This window comes from Populus nigra, chromosome 6, assembly GCF_951802175.1.
Source record: "Populus nigra chromosome 6, ddPopNigr1.1, whole genome shotgun sequence".
Classification (NCBI taxonomy): Eukaryota; Viridiplantae; Streptophyta; class Magnoliopsida; order Malpighiales; family Salicaceae; genus Populus; species Populus nigra.
The window spans coordinates 5,084,228-5,101,351 of record NC_084857.1 but is presented as its reverse complement, the minus strand read 5'-3'; the positions used below and the strand labels follow the sequence as shown (position 1 = coordinate 5,101,351).

At 34.9% G+C, this 17,124-nt stretch overlaps 2 protein-coding genes across 3 annotated transcripts; both read left to right on the top strand.

Moving 5' to 3' along the window:
* The first annotated feature begins 1,344 nt into the window (after window positions 1-1,344).
* Window positions 1,345-7,928, top strand: LOC133695985 (zinc finger CCCH domain-containing protein 37). 2 transcript variants are annotated; one of them, XM_062117980.1, is made up of 12 exons: window positions 1,345-1,736; window positions 2,909-3,156; window positions 4,537-4,596; window positions 4,698-4,772; window positions 4,857-4,919; window positions 5,022-5,237; window positions 5,344-5,381; window positions 5,470-5,516; window positions 5,631-5,755; window positions 6,421-6,474; window positions 6,727-6,864; window positions 7,560-7,928. In XM_062117980.1, exons 1-12 carry the CDS (start codon window positions 1,565-1,567, stop codon window positions 7,719-7,721), a joined length of 1,398 nt encoding a protein of 465 aa, XP_061973964.1. In that variant the 5' UTR covers window positions 1,345-1,564; the 3' UTR covers window positions 7,722-7,928. The 2 variants fall into 2 exon arrangements, with proteins under 2 accessions (XP_061973964.1, XP_061973965.1); XM_062117981.1 differs by lacking the exon at window positions 2,909-3,156 and having other exon boundaries at window positions 1,346-1,736.
* A 736-nt stretch (window positions 7,929-8,664) lies between these two features.
* LOC133697565 (ABC transporter D family member 2, chloroplastic) lies at window positions 8,665-14,638 on the top strand. The gene is made up of 10 exons (XM_062120206.1): window positions 8,665-9,059; window positions 9,129-9,345; window positions 9,444-9,511; window positions 9,861-10,187; window positions 10,282-10,446; window positions 11,183-11,411; window positions 11,948-12,189; window positions 12,284-12,608; window positions 13,582-13,853; window positions 14,292-14,638. The coding sequence occupies exons 1-10, from the start codon at window positions 8,808-8,810 to the stop codon at window positions 14,475-14,477; spliced, it is 2,283 nt and encodes a 760-aa protein (XP_061976190.1). The 5' UTR covers window positions 8,665-8,807; the 3' UTR covers window positions 14,478-14,638.
* Window positions 14,639-17,124: the final 2,486 nt, after the last annotated feature.

Sequence of the window (17,124 nt, the reverse complement as noted above, 5' to 3'; positions counted from 1 at the left end):
TAACAAATATTATATTATGTAGATATACATTAAAAATCAATTCAAAACAAATATATTAACTCATATAAAACAAAATTAATTTAAAAGTACTTTTAAAATGAGAAAACTTACATTATAATTATTCTTTTTAAGTTTTTATAATAACAAAATTCAGTTCAATTACATAATAATTGTAAATTTTTCATATGAAATTCATAATAAAATACACATTAATTCATTAAAACCCATTTCACATCCCATTACCGTATAACATGTTGTACATAATGCATGGATATGGGTCAACATTGATAGTTTAAATTTATCATGATAGATCATTTTTAAAAATAAAAAAAATAGTTTTTTTTCTTTTTTTCTTAAAAAATTAACTTTTAATTTTGCAAATATCAATCTTTACTCATTGACAACAATTGATAACTAATTCAATTAAAATTGATATAGCCTTTAATTAATTCAAAATAATCAAATTAATATCTATTATTTATAAACAATCCAAAACTATTAAAAAAATTAAAGGAGCAATTGCCCCCTAAATCTTCTATGTGGCTCCGCCACTGTATAGGATAACCCTAGTAAACCCATCAAATAATCAACTCGAGTTATAAAATTTATTTGGTTGGATTATTATTTTTATTTCATGATAAAAAATCAAAAAGTAATTTATAATTAATCTAATATTAAAAAATAAAATTTAATATTAAATAAAAAAAATTAAAAAAAATAACCAAAGAGCCAATTTATTTATTTATTTTATCATATAATAAAAAATATAAAAAATTATTTACCATCAACAAGGATAAAATCCACTGAAAATCTTACATTAAAAAATGTAATTGAAAAAAAAAACCCGAAAAGGCCATAAAAATACACAGACAACAAACCACATGTGTCGTCAAATTGAACCTAGACCTTGAGTAAGCACGCGCGCTATCCAACTGAGTTATGAAAATATTATTAAAAGACTAAAAAGAACGTTAACATGTTTAACTGTTCACAACATATTTAAACCCAGCCAAGTTTTTCTTAGTTTTTTTTATAACTATAATAACTGTTCTATATAAGGGCCAAATTGAGTTTCTATTATTATTATTATTTTATACTTTTATTAAATGTCGAGTAATTAAGAAAGTCGAGTTTTCAATACACTAACTTGTTCTTTCTGTTTAAATTGAACAGTGTTAAGTTTTCTTTATATCATATTAACTGACCAAACTTATCAAAGTAAAAGGTAGCCGGACATAATTAACATGGTTAGAAAACGTGGCAACCTATTGACCGCTCAAAAAACTTACAATTTCCAGTAAGCGGCTAAGATCCACCGGTAAAATATTATAAAAAATCAAAACCATCAGAAAACAAACAAATGGAAAAAAGAAAATTGGGCGTCACGTCGGGATTTCGATAAACGGCCAACCAACTCTACGGCTACGGTGCCACAGCGACAACGACATCGGCTTCCCGTTCCCTAACTGACTCGTATCTCACCGACTCAGTCTTGACCCGATACTCAGGCACTGGGTCAGACCCTCTATCTTCGGATTCTTCGAAGTACTCGGTCAGTTCCTCCATGTATCTTAAACAGAGCGATACCGCACTCAGATACTCGGTCGACAGAGGCATTGCCTCAGCTTCTGCTGCTGCAACTTCTCCGCATTTTTCGTCTTGGACACCGCCGCCTGGTGTTGATGCTCCTCCCGCCGTTGAATCGCTTGTTCCTGGCCTTAAACGCACTCCTGAAGGTTAGTTTTAGGGTTAGGGTTTCGTCTTCTCCCTTTCTCTTTCATTTTTTTTTTTTGCCTTTATGTCCTGTTAGCTTATTATAATCGGTTTTTTTCTTGTTTCCTCTCATTTGCCACAAGAATATAATTTAAGCTCAAGTTTCCTCTTTTTATCCTCTTCTGAGTGCTGTATGGATCTGTTGCTTTATTAAGATTTTATTATTTGCATATGCTATCGAATTTTTTGCCTCTGCAATGGTAATGATGCGAACTTCTCTGGTATCTAATTGTTAAGCTCGAGGAAATATGTGCAGAAACGTTATGTTTAGATTTTATTTTTTTTATGCATCTGTGTGGTTTGTGTTATTTAAAATCTAACTTATGTTGTGTTTTGGTGTTATAAATGGCAAACAAGCACGGCGTGTGCTTAATAAATCTACATTGTGTAATGGCTGTGAAAATCTTTAGGTGTGCATTTATGGTGATCTAGTTAAATTTTAATCACTAACTACTATACAAAAGAAATCTAAGGATTTAGTTTAATGTGAGGCATTTATTTTATGAAAAACACGATTCAGGAAGTTGCTTGAAACTTCAGTCGATGTATGACCATATTATCATCACAAGATGTTTTCTGGCGCTAATCCTATCTGCTTTACTGCTTTTTGAAAATCAGGCTTGTGCGATACTATTCTGCTTAGCCTAATATGACCAGGCCATCAAGGGCCATACTCGCATACACTGTCATGCGTGATTTGGCTTGAAATGTGCCTTTTTCTACTTTACATGGCACAATGAGGTTAAGTTACGTTATAAATTAGAGGAGATTAATTTCATTTGATCTGCTGTTTATAAATTTTGGCAGATGCTTCACATTATCCAATACATGTGAAGTCATGTCAATAGCTTTACCTGTATATATAAAACTGTTACTGTAATTGCTGAACAAGTTATTTTATCACCTTGTAGTTGATTTGACGTGCTAATCTTAGATGTGTACACAAATATTGTAAAATAGAAGCTTTACAATATTTTATCTTCATTTTGTTTGTTATGTAAGTGTTATAGTATCTAATCTTTGTTTTAGTTTTTTTTGAAGTATGTTCTTAGTCCCAAAATTAAAGTTTTAAGCATACTTATATAGTAACTATATCTTCCTTTCTCTTTTGTGTATGCTTGTACTACTATTATAGTGCTCTATCATCCGACTCTTTTGGGTGCCCATAGCACAATTGGGCAAAGTGAAGATTGGTATTCTACCAATTCTTTAGCCAAGCGTGTTAGATTCGAGACTACAAGTCATTTTCCTATATATCCACAGAGACCAGGGGAGAAGGATTGTGCCCACTATATGCTCACCCGAACCTGTAAATTTGGAGATACCTGCAAGTTTGACCATCCTGTTTGGGTTCCTGAGGGTGGAATCCCAGATTGGAAAGAGGTGACCATTTATTGCTATCTTAATGTATATAATATGATTATCTTATAAGGTTTATTTATATAAATATCTTTATGCAATACAGTAGTATACTAAATATATAATTTGATGGGTATGAGCATAAAGGTTTGGTCATTGTCTAAATTTATAAGGTGATTAAATTACTTATTTGTTACTTGAACTTGTGAACATATTCTCTATACAACTATTCTAGCTCTTACTTTTAGTTTGTTCTACATCTTAGAAAAATTCTAATTTTTATAATAGTTTTATTCTTGTCATATGCTTATGTTGGATATAATTGATATACTTGCCCCTTAGTTGTTTTTAATGAATATGATATAATATTATCCCTTTAAATTGTACTATTCTTTTTTTGTACCTATGAGGGACTCCATATTCAGTCTTTGGGAAGTCAGTTGTATTTTCTTTAGACTACCTCTATTTACAATATTTTCTCTGTGAATATTCCATATTTAAATTATACTGTTTATAGACTTCTCTACTCTATTAATAAATTCTTCTATTGTTCTAGAAAGGGTTCGTAGTACTATTTTTCATTTATTACACAGCCTTTTCCTGAACCACATTATTTTCTTTTTGAGGTTTTCTATTATGTATCAAGGGTATTCCTGAACCACGGAACGCTTATCAGAAGATTGACTTGTGGAGCCGTTGTTATCTGTGTGAATTGGATATTTGTATATGAGACTTTGACTTTGAGACTATGAAGCTTATCTTAGAAACTTAATAGTTACTTTATAATTACTTCTGTATCTGTGGTTCATTTACAAGCTAGCAACTAAACAGTCTAGTTACGTAGAATGGTTATAATATATGTTTCACCGCAGCATGCTTATATTTCCCTATCTTAATCTTTGCATTTGTTTGCATGGCCAAAAACCTCTGTCCATGTTCAGCATGTTACTTGGATTTGTGTTTGCAAATCTTTGGTTTTGAGTGTTGATTTCTTCTGACATACAACTGACATCTATTGAAAGCTTTTTTTGCTACATGATTGCTAAATTCTAGACCTTGTTTGCTAGGAGATCTAATTAGATCATATAACAGATGGTGCTTGTGTACCATGTGGAATATAGTTTGCATTGTTGAGGCAGGCAATATGGAAAGAATGCCAATTAGAAATATAAACCCTAGTTTATGGAGATTGACACTGATATTTTCATGAATGTATGTAGAAAGAAGCAGTGTATATTGGTATATGGCATCTGCATCTACTGCGCTTGTTCAAGCAAGCACTGTTTCTCATGTTTTACTATTTTGATGCTTATTTATTTGTTCTCCTTTTTATCAACTTGAAAATGATTGTTACATATAAGTTATGAATGGTATCATTGTGCTTTTTTTTTTTTCTTTGTTTAGGTTCCCCTCATTGCTACAAGTGAAACTTTTCCTGAGAGACCAGGAGAACCTGATTGTCCTGTAAGTTTTATCACTGACAGTCTCTTTTCTTGCTATTGTCACTAAATTAATTTTAGCACTTGATATGTTTTCTAATCTTGTGTGGTTAATTATCATTGCAGTACTTTCTGAAAACTCAAAGGTGCAAGTATGGTTTGAACTGCAAGTTTAATCATCCCAAAGAAAAGTTGTCATTGGTATGTGCTATTATCATAAAATTCTACAAATCCTTTATTTGGATAACTCCCAGTTTATAATTAGATGCCTTACTGTGGTTCCAGGGTGATTCAGAGAACTCCAGTGTTTCTGCTTTGCCGGAGAGGCCTTCCGAGCCCCCATGTGCAGTAAGAAGCCATTCACTTTTTTTTTTCCTGGGAGCATTACCGTCTAAATCTGTCTTATTAGTTTGGTCATCTGTCATCCTGAATATTATAGTTCTTGTACAGTTCTACATGAAGACTGGGAAATGCAAATTCGGTGCAAGCTGCAAATTCCATCATCCAAAAGATATCCAGATACCCTTGTCAGGACTAGGGAATGATAATGGAGTGCAAACTGACTCTGTGGTTAAGAATGAGGGAATCACTGGAGATGTCAGTGTGATCTACTCTCCTGTTACCCCAGCCCTACATCACAACTCCAAAGGACTTCCAATAAGACTGGTAATGCTGTTTTAATTCTTGGTGAAGGGTTAGTTGATGTGAGTAATGAGGCATTTAGCGTTCCTTTTTGTTTCGACCATTAATCGGTGTTGTGTGACTTTGGCAGGGTGAAGTGGATTGTCCCTTCTACCTGAAAACTGGCAGGTAAGCATGCACCTATTTATGCATAACTTATGTAATAGTTTGGTAGGAAATGGTCAAACATTTTACTTAATTTTTCTTTTCCAATCAGTTGTAAGTATGGTGCCACTTGCCGCTATAATCATCCTGAGAGGACCGGTATGCAAACACACTTGTGTTTTTAATTTAAAATTGGAATGCCTGATTTAATTTTTTGAGGCCTTATCTTCTGCACTTGAGCTTCGTAATCTCATTTCTGCTATTCTTTTGCAGCGATTAATCCACCTGCAGCTGCAATAGGCCATCCAATTGTAGCTCCTTCTTTGGCAAATCTGAACTTTGGAGTTTTCAATCCAGCTGCCTCTATATATCAAACTATTGACCCCAGATTGTCTATGGTAAATAAAAAACCATTTCCATATTCACCTCACAGTCGCTTCTGTTTCATTAAAGATCAATATAAGACAATTTGTGTGTCACTTTGTGAGAATGTCTGTGCATGTTGCTAAGGGCCTGTCTGGAAATGTGATTTGGGTTGAGTTTATTAATTATGATTGCAGTTTAAAGAGTGCGCTCTATCATATGTCATGGTGGTTTAATGAGAAATGAAGCCTTATGTGTGGAAAAAGGTGTTTGAACTTCGAAGATAGCTGTGTTTAGGTTGAATTCATCAAAGAAGCTTTCTGTTTGCGCTTATCATTCGCCGTTTAATTCGATTCTAAAAAAAATTGTTCTTTTCACCTGACTATAGTATAGTTTTGCAGTTGATATATTTGATTTTGTTTAGATTCTTAACCTTCTATATGATTTATTTTTTACTTATTCATCGGTTATGAACTATTATTGTCGGATTAGATTTTAACATTATTTTTTTGCATCATTGTTCATGTAAAAGTTTATTTATGGACACAATACACAATAGCTTTCCCTGGTTTGTGGAGATAACTTTTACTTATGCTGCTCTCACCATTTCTCCTGAGAGATCTCTTGGCATTCTAGTGGTTACAGCAAGTATGGTCATTTTGGTTCAGTACTGATGCCTGTTATTTGTTTGCTACTGCAGCTGGGAGTGGGACCAACCTTCTACCCTCAACGACCTGGACAGACAGAATGTGATGTGAGCATCTATCTCAGCTTGTCCTTTATTCTAGAATATATGTTGTTCTTTCCTTCTTTTGTGGAGTTGTAATTTTTTTACTGATTTTGTTTTTTAGAAAAATCTTTATAAAATCAACATTACATGAAACTAACTATTTTTACGTTTTCTTCATAATATGCTTCTTCAATTTTTGTTGGGGCAGCTTGTTTCTTGGTTCAATGAATCCTTGATATGTAGGCACATTGAATGTGTTATGTTTGCCATTTTCAGTTCTACATGAAGACTGGTGAGTGTAAGTTTGGGGAGAGATGTAAGTTTCATCACCCTATTGATCGTTCTGCACCAACAGAAAAGCAAATTCAACAGCAGACTGTGAAGCTCACACTTGCAGGATTGCCTAGAAGAGAGGTATGGATTGGTGCTAGAAATTAAGCATGGCAATAGTTATGTTGTTTGCACTGAAAGGAGGAGTCTATTTCTGTGAGAAGCAGTGTGTTGTCTTCTTTTCTTGTGTTGTGATGCATATCCTTCAAATTTAAACACTGTTTGCTCATTTTGAGGTGCTTGTTATGATAGACTAACATGTGAAGCACATTGAGATGGTTTTAAGCACTCTCCTCTTTTTGGTTGAAGATATTACGTGTCGTGTATTATGACTTGTGAGAGCAAGTTGCATAAATTGATTTGAAGTGATGTGGTTCTGTTTCCACATTTTTCTGGCCACTAAGAGCATGGCCTGTTTTACCAATTTCACTTCATTCGGAAATGAGAAATTTCCTCATCCTTGGGTTAATTCAATATCTTAGCATTGGACTTGCTTTAGTGTTTAGATTGCTTCATTGCGTATTTACTCCATCAGCAGTTAGCAGTTCTGTGCATTAATGCTGGCACTTCAAGGTTCTCTTTGTCCTAAACCACACTGAACACAATTCTTAATATTATTCCTCTCGTAATCAAAAAACCTTGAAACGGGCCCCATTTGACTTTGCCACCTTTTAGTCAATTATTCAGGCCGAGGGCTGATTGGTTACCACTCGGCTAGCCAAGATGTTTCTTGTGATGTACATGTGCAGTGGTATTTATCTTGGTGAAACCTTTTACAGGGTGCGGTTCACTGTCCATACTATATGAAGACTGGTGCGTGCAAGTATGGTGCAACATGCAAATTTGACCACCCGCCTCCTGGAGAGGTCATGGTGGCCGTTGCCACATCTCTTGATGCAGCAGTCCTAGGAGCTGAGGCTGGAACTTCCCAAGCACAGTAGAAGGGAGGTTCCGGCCATGGATTAAAGGGAAGAAGATCCTTTTGCCGGCCTTTGTTCTCTGTACCAAACGGAGCAGAATATGATGAAAAAAAGTTAATGTAATATAAGTGTTCACTAATGAACTAGAGAAGCTTTGTTATTGTATTTCAATTGTATTGCAAGTCTTCACAAGTTTGAGTGGTTAGGCGATCATAATTTTTAAGTTCATGCTGGTATTATTTAGAATTTGTTTTTCTGGAAAATCGGCAATATTTAGTTAGGCCCCCTCGTTTTTTTTTTTTTTTTTCAGTTGGATGAAAGAAATTGAGTTTGTAGATGCGTTTTGGCGGATCCTCGGACTGTCCGGATACAGGTGGGTCTGTTTTTTTCCTGGTCTCCTTGGACTCAACCCGACCTGTATAAATATGATATTTGTTAATTTTATAAATTCGTTGTGAAAAACCTTTGGTTCTTCCCAGTGAAGATTGAGATGAATGTGAATGAAAGAAGTGCATGATTCTCCCTTTCCTGTGACTTATCTGACCCAAGGAATTCTGATACAGGTTTTTCTCTTGTTATTACTCCCTTCTATGGACATAAAATTCTCACGAGCCAACGAACAAAATAACGTGTCCTCATTTGCGATTCAAATGATAAAGTGGAAAGAAAATTTATCTTGGATGCAAATAAACTTGATCGAAAAATAAATAATTTAATCTAATTTGTGAGGGAATTAGCTGTCTCCGAGTTTATCTCTGGTGCATAAAAAGAGTTGACTGGAGATGGGACTGCCCAGGTTTGAGGGAAAGGAAGGAGTGGAGGGGTAAATATTTCATCGGAAAAGAAATAAGTAAAAAAGAAAAGTCGTACTGGTAAGATGTTAGATGTAGAAGAAAGAAGCAACGTGGCATGACCGTGATCACCAAAATTGAGCTTCCTTCGCAGATAATTCAAAATAACAATTTAATTTGACTTGTTCATAGAAGCGTGGTGGGGGCACCGAGAGCTCGCAAACACACCATGCATTCCAGAAAACAGAGAGCCGTAGAGGCATAGTATAGGTAAGCAGAAGTTTGCAAAACCATAACAGAAATCCCCTGAAAAAAGATGACGGCGACGATACTAGTAGACACAAAACCGTTCACACTCTTTATCACTCCCAAGAAACCATATTACACCACTGCTAATAACTTCCATCTCCTTCAATTTAGTAAACAAAATCATAATTATTCGTCCACGATGCCTCCTCTCAAAAGGAGAGTAAAAGGCTACTACTCTTCTTCAAAAAATTGGAATTTCAAAAGCAGCTTCAGATCTGCCGCTGCTTCTTCTGCCACTGAGTCGCCACAACTAGATAAGGTAGCCGATAATTTCAACTATTATTGTATGCTTATTGAATTTAATGCTTTCTGTGTTCTAACTGTGCAGGGGAGTAATAATAATAATGGTGATGGACAAAGAAAGGTGCCTGGGCTTAACACGCTATTTAGAAGATTCTGGAAAGTGGCTGCACCTTATTGGTTCTCAGAGGACAAGGAGCCAGCTAGACTGCAATTGGCTGCTGTTTTTGCTCTCACTTTGGGTACCACTGGTATTAGTGTCGGTTTCAATTTCCTTGGTCGCGATTTCTACAATGCGCTTGCCAGTAAGTGTAGAAAATTACTAGAGCATTCGAATTTTTTTTTTCGTGTGATTATTAATGCTAATGAGAGTCTAATTTGATTAATTAATTATGGTTGGAAGATAAGGATCAAGAACAGTTTACGAAGCAGTTATTGTACTACCTTGGAGCCTTCGCTGGAGGAATTCCGGTGAGCTCTCAAAATATAACATTTTAGGTAATAGAACTTTTGCTGGTCTTTCTTTTTCTTGATTTTGTCATTAATTATTACAAATAACACCAAAACATTGTTGATAATGGGCTTTTTATTGCTGTACTGTAACTTATAATATTCAAAGGAAAATAAATGGTGACAGAAGGTTTTGTCTTAGCGATAGAGAGTATTAATCTTTGGACCGAAAAAGGAAAAAAAAAATAACACTGAACGCATGATATAGTTATGCAGTTACATGTAGAATCTTTTAGTCTTATTTTTTCTTCTACTTTACCTTTGGTATTTATGTATTTTAGTTAATTTTTTGTTACACCCTTGTTTGCAGTTATTTGTATTGAGAGATTATGCAAGAGAGATACTTGCTTTGAGATGGAGGTCTTGGATGACTAAATTTTACATGGAGCGTTATCTGAAAAATCAGACGTTTTACAAAATTCAATCCCAATCTATTATTGATAATCCGGATCAGCGCATTGTTGATGATCTAAGTTCATTCACGGGGACAGCCCTTTCCTTTTCGTTGACACTTTTCAATGCTGCTGTAGACTTGATATCGTTTAGTAACATCTTGTATGGCATCTATCCCCCACTGTTTGTTGTTCTCCTTGCGTATTCTATTGGCGGAACAGCTATCAGTGTTTTTCTTGGAAGGGTAATTTTCTTGTCTTTCATAACATCATAATTTATGTGATACAGGAAAAAGAGAAGGCAAATTGAACCAAAAGTTTTTTTATTTTCATTTTCAGGAATTAGTGACTCTAAATTTCTTGCAAGAGAAAAAAGAAGCAGATTTTCGTTATGGACTTGTGCGTGTTCGTGAAAATGCTGAATCAATTGCTTTCTTTGGGGGTGAAGAAAATGAAACTCAACTTCTGCTGCAGCGGTTCAAAAGTGCTTTTGAAAATTTAACAGTAAGGATATATTTTGATTGTCAGTTCTTTACATATTTCTCATAATTCTACTCTCATGTGGTCAAATGACCTTGAACCAAATAATGGTTGCTCTTGAAGCAGCTGCTTTTATTCAATCCTTTGAGCAGTGCTGTCCCTTGAAATTCAATGATACCCAAGGAACTGAAGTTGAGTGTGAATCATCTTTGCTTATAGACTGAAATGATAGCATGGAGAAAAAAGTACGTAATTGGATAGTCTCAAGTGATGATTTTCCAATTTAATAGGACAAATGGTGCACTGATGAACTTTAAATTCTCAAGTCTTGAAGTGGAGATCTTAAAAGAATAAAATATATCACAGATACAATTTTGCCACAAGCTCAGTTTTAAGCTTTTGAAGACCGCAATTTTTTGTCATCCACATACGCCCTGTTCTAAAGGTTGACTCTTATTGTTAATACATTGAGATGTATCAGGCTGACTAGGGTAATGCTATCAAGCTTTGAAGTGCTGTGGCTATGATCAATGACAAAGATGCCTTGTTATAATCATTTTGAAATATTTTTGTTCTCAATTGTTCCCTACTAGTCCTGACAAAAAGTGTGCAGTGTGTTATTTGACAGCTTTCTTTTGTGAGATGCAGTAAATCATACTGTCAGATTATTTGTTTTGGCTATTCGCCATGCAAGTTTGTCTCAGCATAAACTTTAATAAATATGTCCTAATATCTGACAATTTTTTGGTTTAATTTTCAGAGGCTGTTGATATCTTCTAGAAATCTAGAGTTCTTCACAAGTGGCTACCGGTACCTAATCCAGATTCTTCCTGCTGCTGTTGTTGCTCCTATGTATTTCTCTGGAAAAATTGAGTTTGGTGTCATTAATCAGTCTGTATCTGCTTTTAATCATATCCTTGGAGATTTTTCCCTTATCGTGTACCAATTTCAAGCCATCAGTGCCTTTTCAGCTGTCATTGACCGGTTAGGTACTTTCTCTGTCTTTTCCTTTGAACCTGACCATTGATAGTACCTGTGATTCTATAAAATTCACATGTGCCAGATATCCATTTTCCATTTTTCAACCACTAGTCATTGGTTCTATTCCGTTGAGGACGTATGAAACATCTTATATAACACATGTTTCTGTCCGTGCTGATGGGGTTTTAATACCCTGATGAAGTGAAAGAAATTATGTTGCTTTATCAATATCCTTTTTGTCTTCAATTTTTTCTCTCTTCTTGCTGCTACATTTTTAATTAACAAAAAGTATAGCATTGTAATTGTCATATAGATATTGATATGTCCCATCTCTTACCGTGTCATTGTTTCTTGTTTCTGTATAAAGTTGTCTTTCTGGCTGTCAATAATCTCCTTTCCCAACTTCATAAATTTATTTGTGGTTTCATAATGTGCGTCCTTATGATTTGTCATGCTTTGCGTAACAAAACTGGATAAGCAGATCCTTGATGGTTTAGATGTTTTACCGAGGAATTTGTTTGAATTTGACACCTACTATATGCAGGTGAATTTGATGATGTTCTGGATAGCAGCAGCTCTAAATGTATTTCCAGCTCTGTGGAAGAGATTTCTCTTACATACTGTGATGAGCGAAGTTCACTTTCATTGGAGTCTAATGGTTCCATACTAATGGACAGGTGCCAAAAAGTATTGGATTTAGAGAATTTGACACTACAAACACCAACGAGTAAAGCTATACTGATCAGGGACTTGTCATTGGTTATTAACAAGAAAGATCATTTACTTGTCTGTGAATCAACTTGTATCTTCATTTCATTGAATTTAACCGGTAAGCCTGTAATGAGCAAATAAATTTGATGCTGTTTGGATGTATTGGCAGGTAACAGGACCTAGCGGGAGCGGTAAAACGTCTTTGTTGAGAGCTCTGGCTGGTCTTTGGAATACTGGACAAGGGAAAATCACTTTCTATGTTAATGAGGGAAATGATCCTCAGGCACCCACTTCTTCAGAAGTACCTGCTCTTAAAGTAAATACTGCTGATGACACGGCTGAGGAACTTGAAGGACCCATTAACAGAAACGACAGAGGCATATTTTTCCTTCCTCAAAGACCATATATGGTTTTGGGAACACTTCGTCAGCAATTGCTTTATCCTACATGGGCTGATGATGTAATTCCTACATCAGATGGTGGTAATCCAGCTGGTATGTTTTTTCTACAATTTTTCCTTTCCGCATCCACTTAATTATTATTCTCTGGACTGGGGTTCCATGATCAATGTTTTTGGGAAACCATGTTGAATATTTTTATGAATGTTGAGTGTAGGAGGCAATCTTGTAACTTCCAGGATGCACTTCAATTTTGTGACTTGTGTCGTAGCTTTGCCACGCTTCAATAGTCAGATGTATTGTTGCCTGTCATGACTCATGACTAGGAAAGTTGCTAGAGATCCTTTTCTCTGGATAAATGAAAAATGGTACTCTTTTAGAGCTGATTTAATCTATTGGAATAATTATCAACACCTGTTATTTTCCTTGAAATGCTCAATGGAGCAAAGTTTACTTCCCTTTGTTGGCATTAAGTATTAAAGCAAGAATATTTGGGAGTGCTTTATGGGTCTTAGAACCAGTTGAATCGATGCTGCCTAAAAAGGTCACAATTTAGTTTTAGGTTGAAAGTGACGAATAAACTTCAACCTTTTCTGGATTGGGAGAGTGGTTGGTTGAAGGTTCTTAACCAATTCCGAGACTCTTTTGTATGCTTTAGGGGAAGGGAAGTTGGGAGCAGATTTTGGAGCATCTCTGGGAAGATCCAGCATCGTTTTAGAAATTGTCGGCTCTGATGTGGTCATTTGTCATGTAAAATGTTCCAACCTGATGATGCAAGTTTTGATATTTATATGAAATTCCAAGATGTTATTTCCTTGAGAAAATAGGATGGAGAAAAACGATTCCTAACTACTTTAGGATTGAAATTTAATTGAGTTGGTTTGGGTTTTGTTAAATTTAATCATTAATGTTAAAACTCCCAGTGATTTTGAGTAGTTAGTTCTTGCCACTTATCAGCATTCTTTGCCTGTAGTTTCTTGTGCATTTGCATCCTGAGGATTATTGATATTGCGAAATCAGTAACTAAAAAAGACTGCAAGGAATTAGAGCTAATAGATTTATTTAACAGGCTCATTGCCTTTCTTGATGCGGAATTCAAGCTCTGGAACCAGTGGTGGAAAGCGTAGTAAGCCCACTACAGATGATTTAATACAGGTTTTAGAGGATGTCCGGCTTGGCTACATATTATCACGTTTTGGTAGTCTGGATTCAACACATGAGTGGTCCAGTGTTCTGTCCCTTGGTGAGCAGCAGCGCCTTGCCTTTGCACGTCTGTTGCTTTCAAAACCAAAAGTGGTTCTATTGGATGAGTCTACTAGTGCTTTGGATGAAGCCAATGAGGTATTTTTGAATATAGATTCATCTTAATCTCTCTATTCATGCTTTTGTAACCAATGTGCCAAAACTGAAACTGCCATACACTCTATTCAAGTAACAAAACACTCCTCTAGGCACGAAAATGCTCTGGGTGCCTCCAAATTAAAGCATTCTACTCGTCTAACAGCATACAGTAACTACTCCACTGGCTAGGCACATGGAAAGGATTAGAAGAAACAAGCATACTAGATGTGAATGGCATTTGATTCTAGTTTGTATCGAGCATTATTGTCCAATCTTGAGATCCAGAGCGCACTTGGTTCTCATTGATGGCTGTATTTTGCATTTGCTAGAAGCAATGATCATCAAAGATAATTTCCCGTTATTCAGGCATATTGTTTGATCAATACTGGAATTGCTTGTGTCGAGTTCTAATTTTATGGTTGTGGTGTACTTTTGCAGGAACACCTGTACAGGCAGATTGAAGCAGCGGGTATGACATATATTAGCGTTGGCCATAGGCGAACTCTCTATGACCACCATAACAGGAACTTACATATAACCACAGTGGATCCCAGCAGCAACGAGCGAAATTGGCATGTTGAACCCATCAATCGTGATTCCTTGTATAACATTTTGAATCGCTAGTCAGTGCTAATGTGTTGTAGCCGTCATGGAATCAAATGCAATGGTTTAGCTGCATGTTTTCGTGAAGTTACCTTTTTTCTCCAAATAGGAGAGGATAGAGATAGAGGCACTATACGCATCTTGTTGCGCATTACTAATCCACAGATCATGATTACCTGAAATATATGGTTCCACCAAATCCCCACCTTTGTTTGCTTCTGTAGCATATAGAAGCGTTGGCCCACGATTTCAAGTGTTTCTTGAAATGAACTGATGCCATTGCTTTACTACAGCAAAATGCGAAGCTTGTAAATCAATAGTTCATCAGCAAAAGCACTCATCAATTCCCACTGCATTAGGTGTCGGCAAAGGTGTTTAGAAATCTTGATTGTTAAAGACGGCAATGCTTGAGAAAGTGGCGGCTTTTGTTGACACGAGAAGAGTATCCATTTGGAAGTTTAATTTCGTAGAACTAGACCGTGTTGTGATGCATGCTAATTATTACAAATAACGTCTCCTCGTTTTAAACGATGAAGATCAGTAATCTGTTCCATGTATGGGTTTCAGAAGTCCAAGATTTAGCCGAAGGCTATCATTTCATGCAAGTGGGTTGTGATAAGATTTTGCAGTTCCTCCACTGAATTTTCTGGGTGAGGACAAAACCTGATGCTTGCCGAGTTGTTTCGTAGTCTGTTGTTTTTCATGCTTGCGTGTTAATTGCCGAGGATTGTGGCGTGGAGGTTTGGAGCCATTCCAGATTTGTTTCAAGAATCAACTGGCAAGGAAGCCGCCAGACCGCCCTGATAAAGCTACTGCGTTCGATCATGTCTGGTTATAATGAAGGTAGTTGACAATTAAGTTGATAGGATAATTCAAAATCTGTGCAGTCTCAATTAAGTCGATAAGGATTGGTTGTTTTAAGCTCAGTGACACAACACATCACCTGCGCACTCTAAACAGCTAGAGTTCCAAAGTCTCGTAGTGTTGTCGATTTTCTTTTCCTTTTCCAATAGTTAGAGACTGTTTTTGAGCTATAGTTGCAGATTTTCTAGGATGGAAGCAAGGAGACGCAGCTGGGCCTTAAAAGCAGAGGAACAGTCTCACTTCTCGCGGGGTGACGTGTAGTTCTAGATGTATAATGATGATGTCCAGGCCAGGAAGCATGATCCTTTGAGAAAAATAATAACCGCGAAAATTGTCCTATAACATGTAAAACGATTATACAAGTAACCTGGACCAATTACAATTCAAAGAAACTTTTGAAGGAAGACAGGCCAAGGAAAAAGAGTCGCATAGCTAACGTTGCAGCCATGTTTTTCTCCATGTAGTACAGTTATTATTACTTTTGTTAGAAGTAGTTTGATTTTCTTGTAATATACATGATCATCAAAAGCAAGAAAACTCACTAATTACAAAGAAATATATATGATTGGGGTGATGAATTCACTTCACTCCTAGACACAATGCATTGTAAACGAGAAAAATATAATTATATTTTTATTTTTATTTTTTTAAAAAAAATTATTAGGTAAGCTAAAAGAAATATTGTGATTTCACAATGATTAAATAATCATTATCATATTGATCAATATATATATATATATATATATATATATATATATATATATATATATATATCATTTTTAGAGCTGAAGTTTAAGGGTTTTTTTATCTTTTTTTTTCCTTTTAATATGCATAATGGCTTTACTTTATTGTTCTTGGGGTTGGATTTTTAAAATTTAGAATTGAGGGTATTTTTTGTATTTTCATCATGATTTCTTTAAAAAAAAAATCTAAAGTTAAGGGAAATTTGATATTTCAATTTTTTTATTATTTTCTCTCTTCTCTTTAAAAAACAAGCTGCTAAGTTAAAAAATTATATGTTATCCTTTTATTTTGTTTAAGTTTATGTTTTAATTCTTTTGTTTTTTATTGTCTGATTTTCATCTCGATTTTTTTTTATAAACTTTAAATTTGTTTTCAATTTTGCTCTTCATTAAAATGTTATTTTCCTTTTTATTTTGTTTTTATTTCAGATTTGATTTTTTTTTAATTTCTGTTTTTTGTTTTGATTCTTTTTCTAGAATATAAGACTTTTTGTTTAACATTTGATCCTCGTTGTATTAGATTGATTTTTTTGGGGGGGGAGAGTTGTCAAATTAATTATTTTTTTCAATTTTGATTTCTAACCTTGAGTTGGTTGGGAATTAAAAATCATGTTTTTTTTAGTTGGATTACACTGAGCTCTTTACCTAAGTCATGTGTTTAAAATGTTAACTTAGATGATATCTATCTTTTTTTTAACACTGGTTTTCCTTTTCAAATTTATCATTCAACATTTTAGATTTATAAAGTTGTTATTTGTGTTTTTTTCAGTTTCATTTTCATAGGATCATCCCAATCTCTTATTTAAGTTATGAGTTTATCTGTTTAGTCAAGTTTTACTCTAGATTTTTTTTTCTAGGTTCATTCTTTTTAAAATTTGACTTTTTTTTTTCTAGTTTCGCCTTCATAACTTTTTATGGCTTGCTTTTTATTATGTTGTATAATTCACACGATTCGAATTGTGGAATTTAATGAGCTAACCCAAATACACTCGAGTTTGCTTGAATTATTTTTTTCACGATGCTTAATTATATTAAAATGTATCTTTGGTTGTTTTTTTTAA

Bases quoted from the DNA above. Each gene is read 5' to 3' on its own strand.
- LOC133697565 (XM_062120206.1), top strand. From the start codon at position 8,808: ATGACGGCGACGATACTAGTAGACACAAAACCGTTCACACTCTTTATC. The intron at 12,190-12,283 runs GTCTGTGAATCA...ATGTATTGGCAG, and splicing joins ACAAGAAAGATCATTTACTT to GTAACAGGACCTAGCGGGAG. The intron at 12,609-13,581 runs GTATGTTTTTTC...TTTATTTAACAG, and splicing joins AGATGGTGGTAATCCAGCTG to GCTCATTGCCTTTCTTGATG.
- LOC133695985 (XM_062117980.1), top strand. From the start codon at position 1,565: ATGTATCTTAAACAGAGCGATACCGCACTCAGATACTCGGTCGACAGA. The intron at 4,773-4,856 runs GTATGTGCTATT...CTGTGGTTCCAG, and splicing joins CCAAAGAAAAGTTGTCATTG to GGTGATTCAGAGAACTCCAG. The intron at 5,238-5,343 runs GTAATGCTGTTT...TGACTTTGGCAG, and splicing joins AAGGACTTCCAATAAGACTG to GGTGAAGTGGATTGTCCCTT.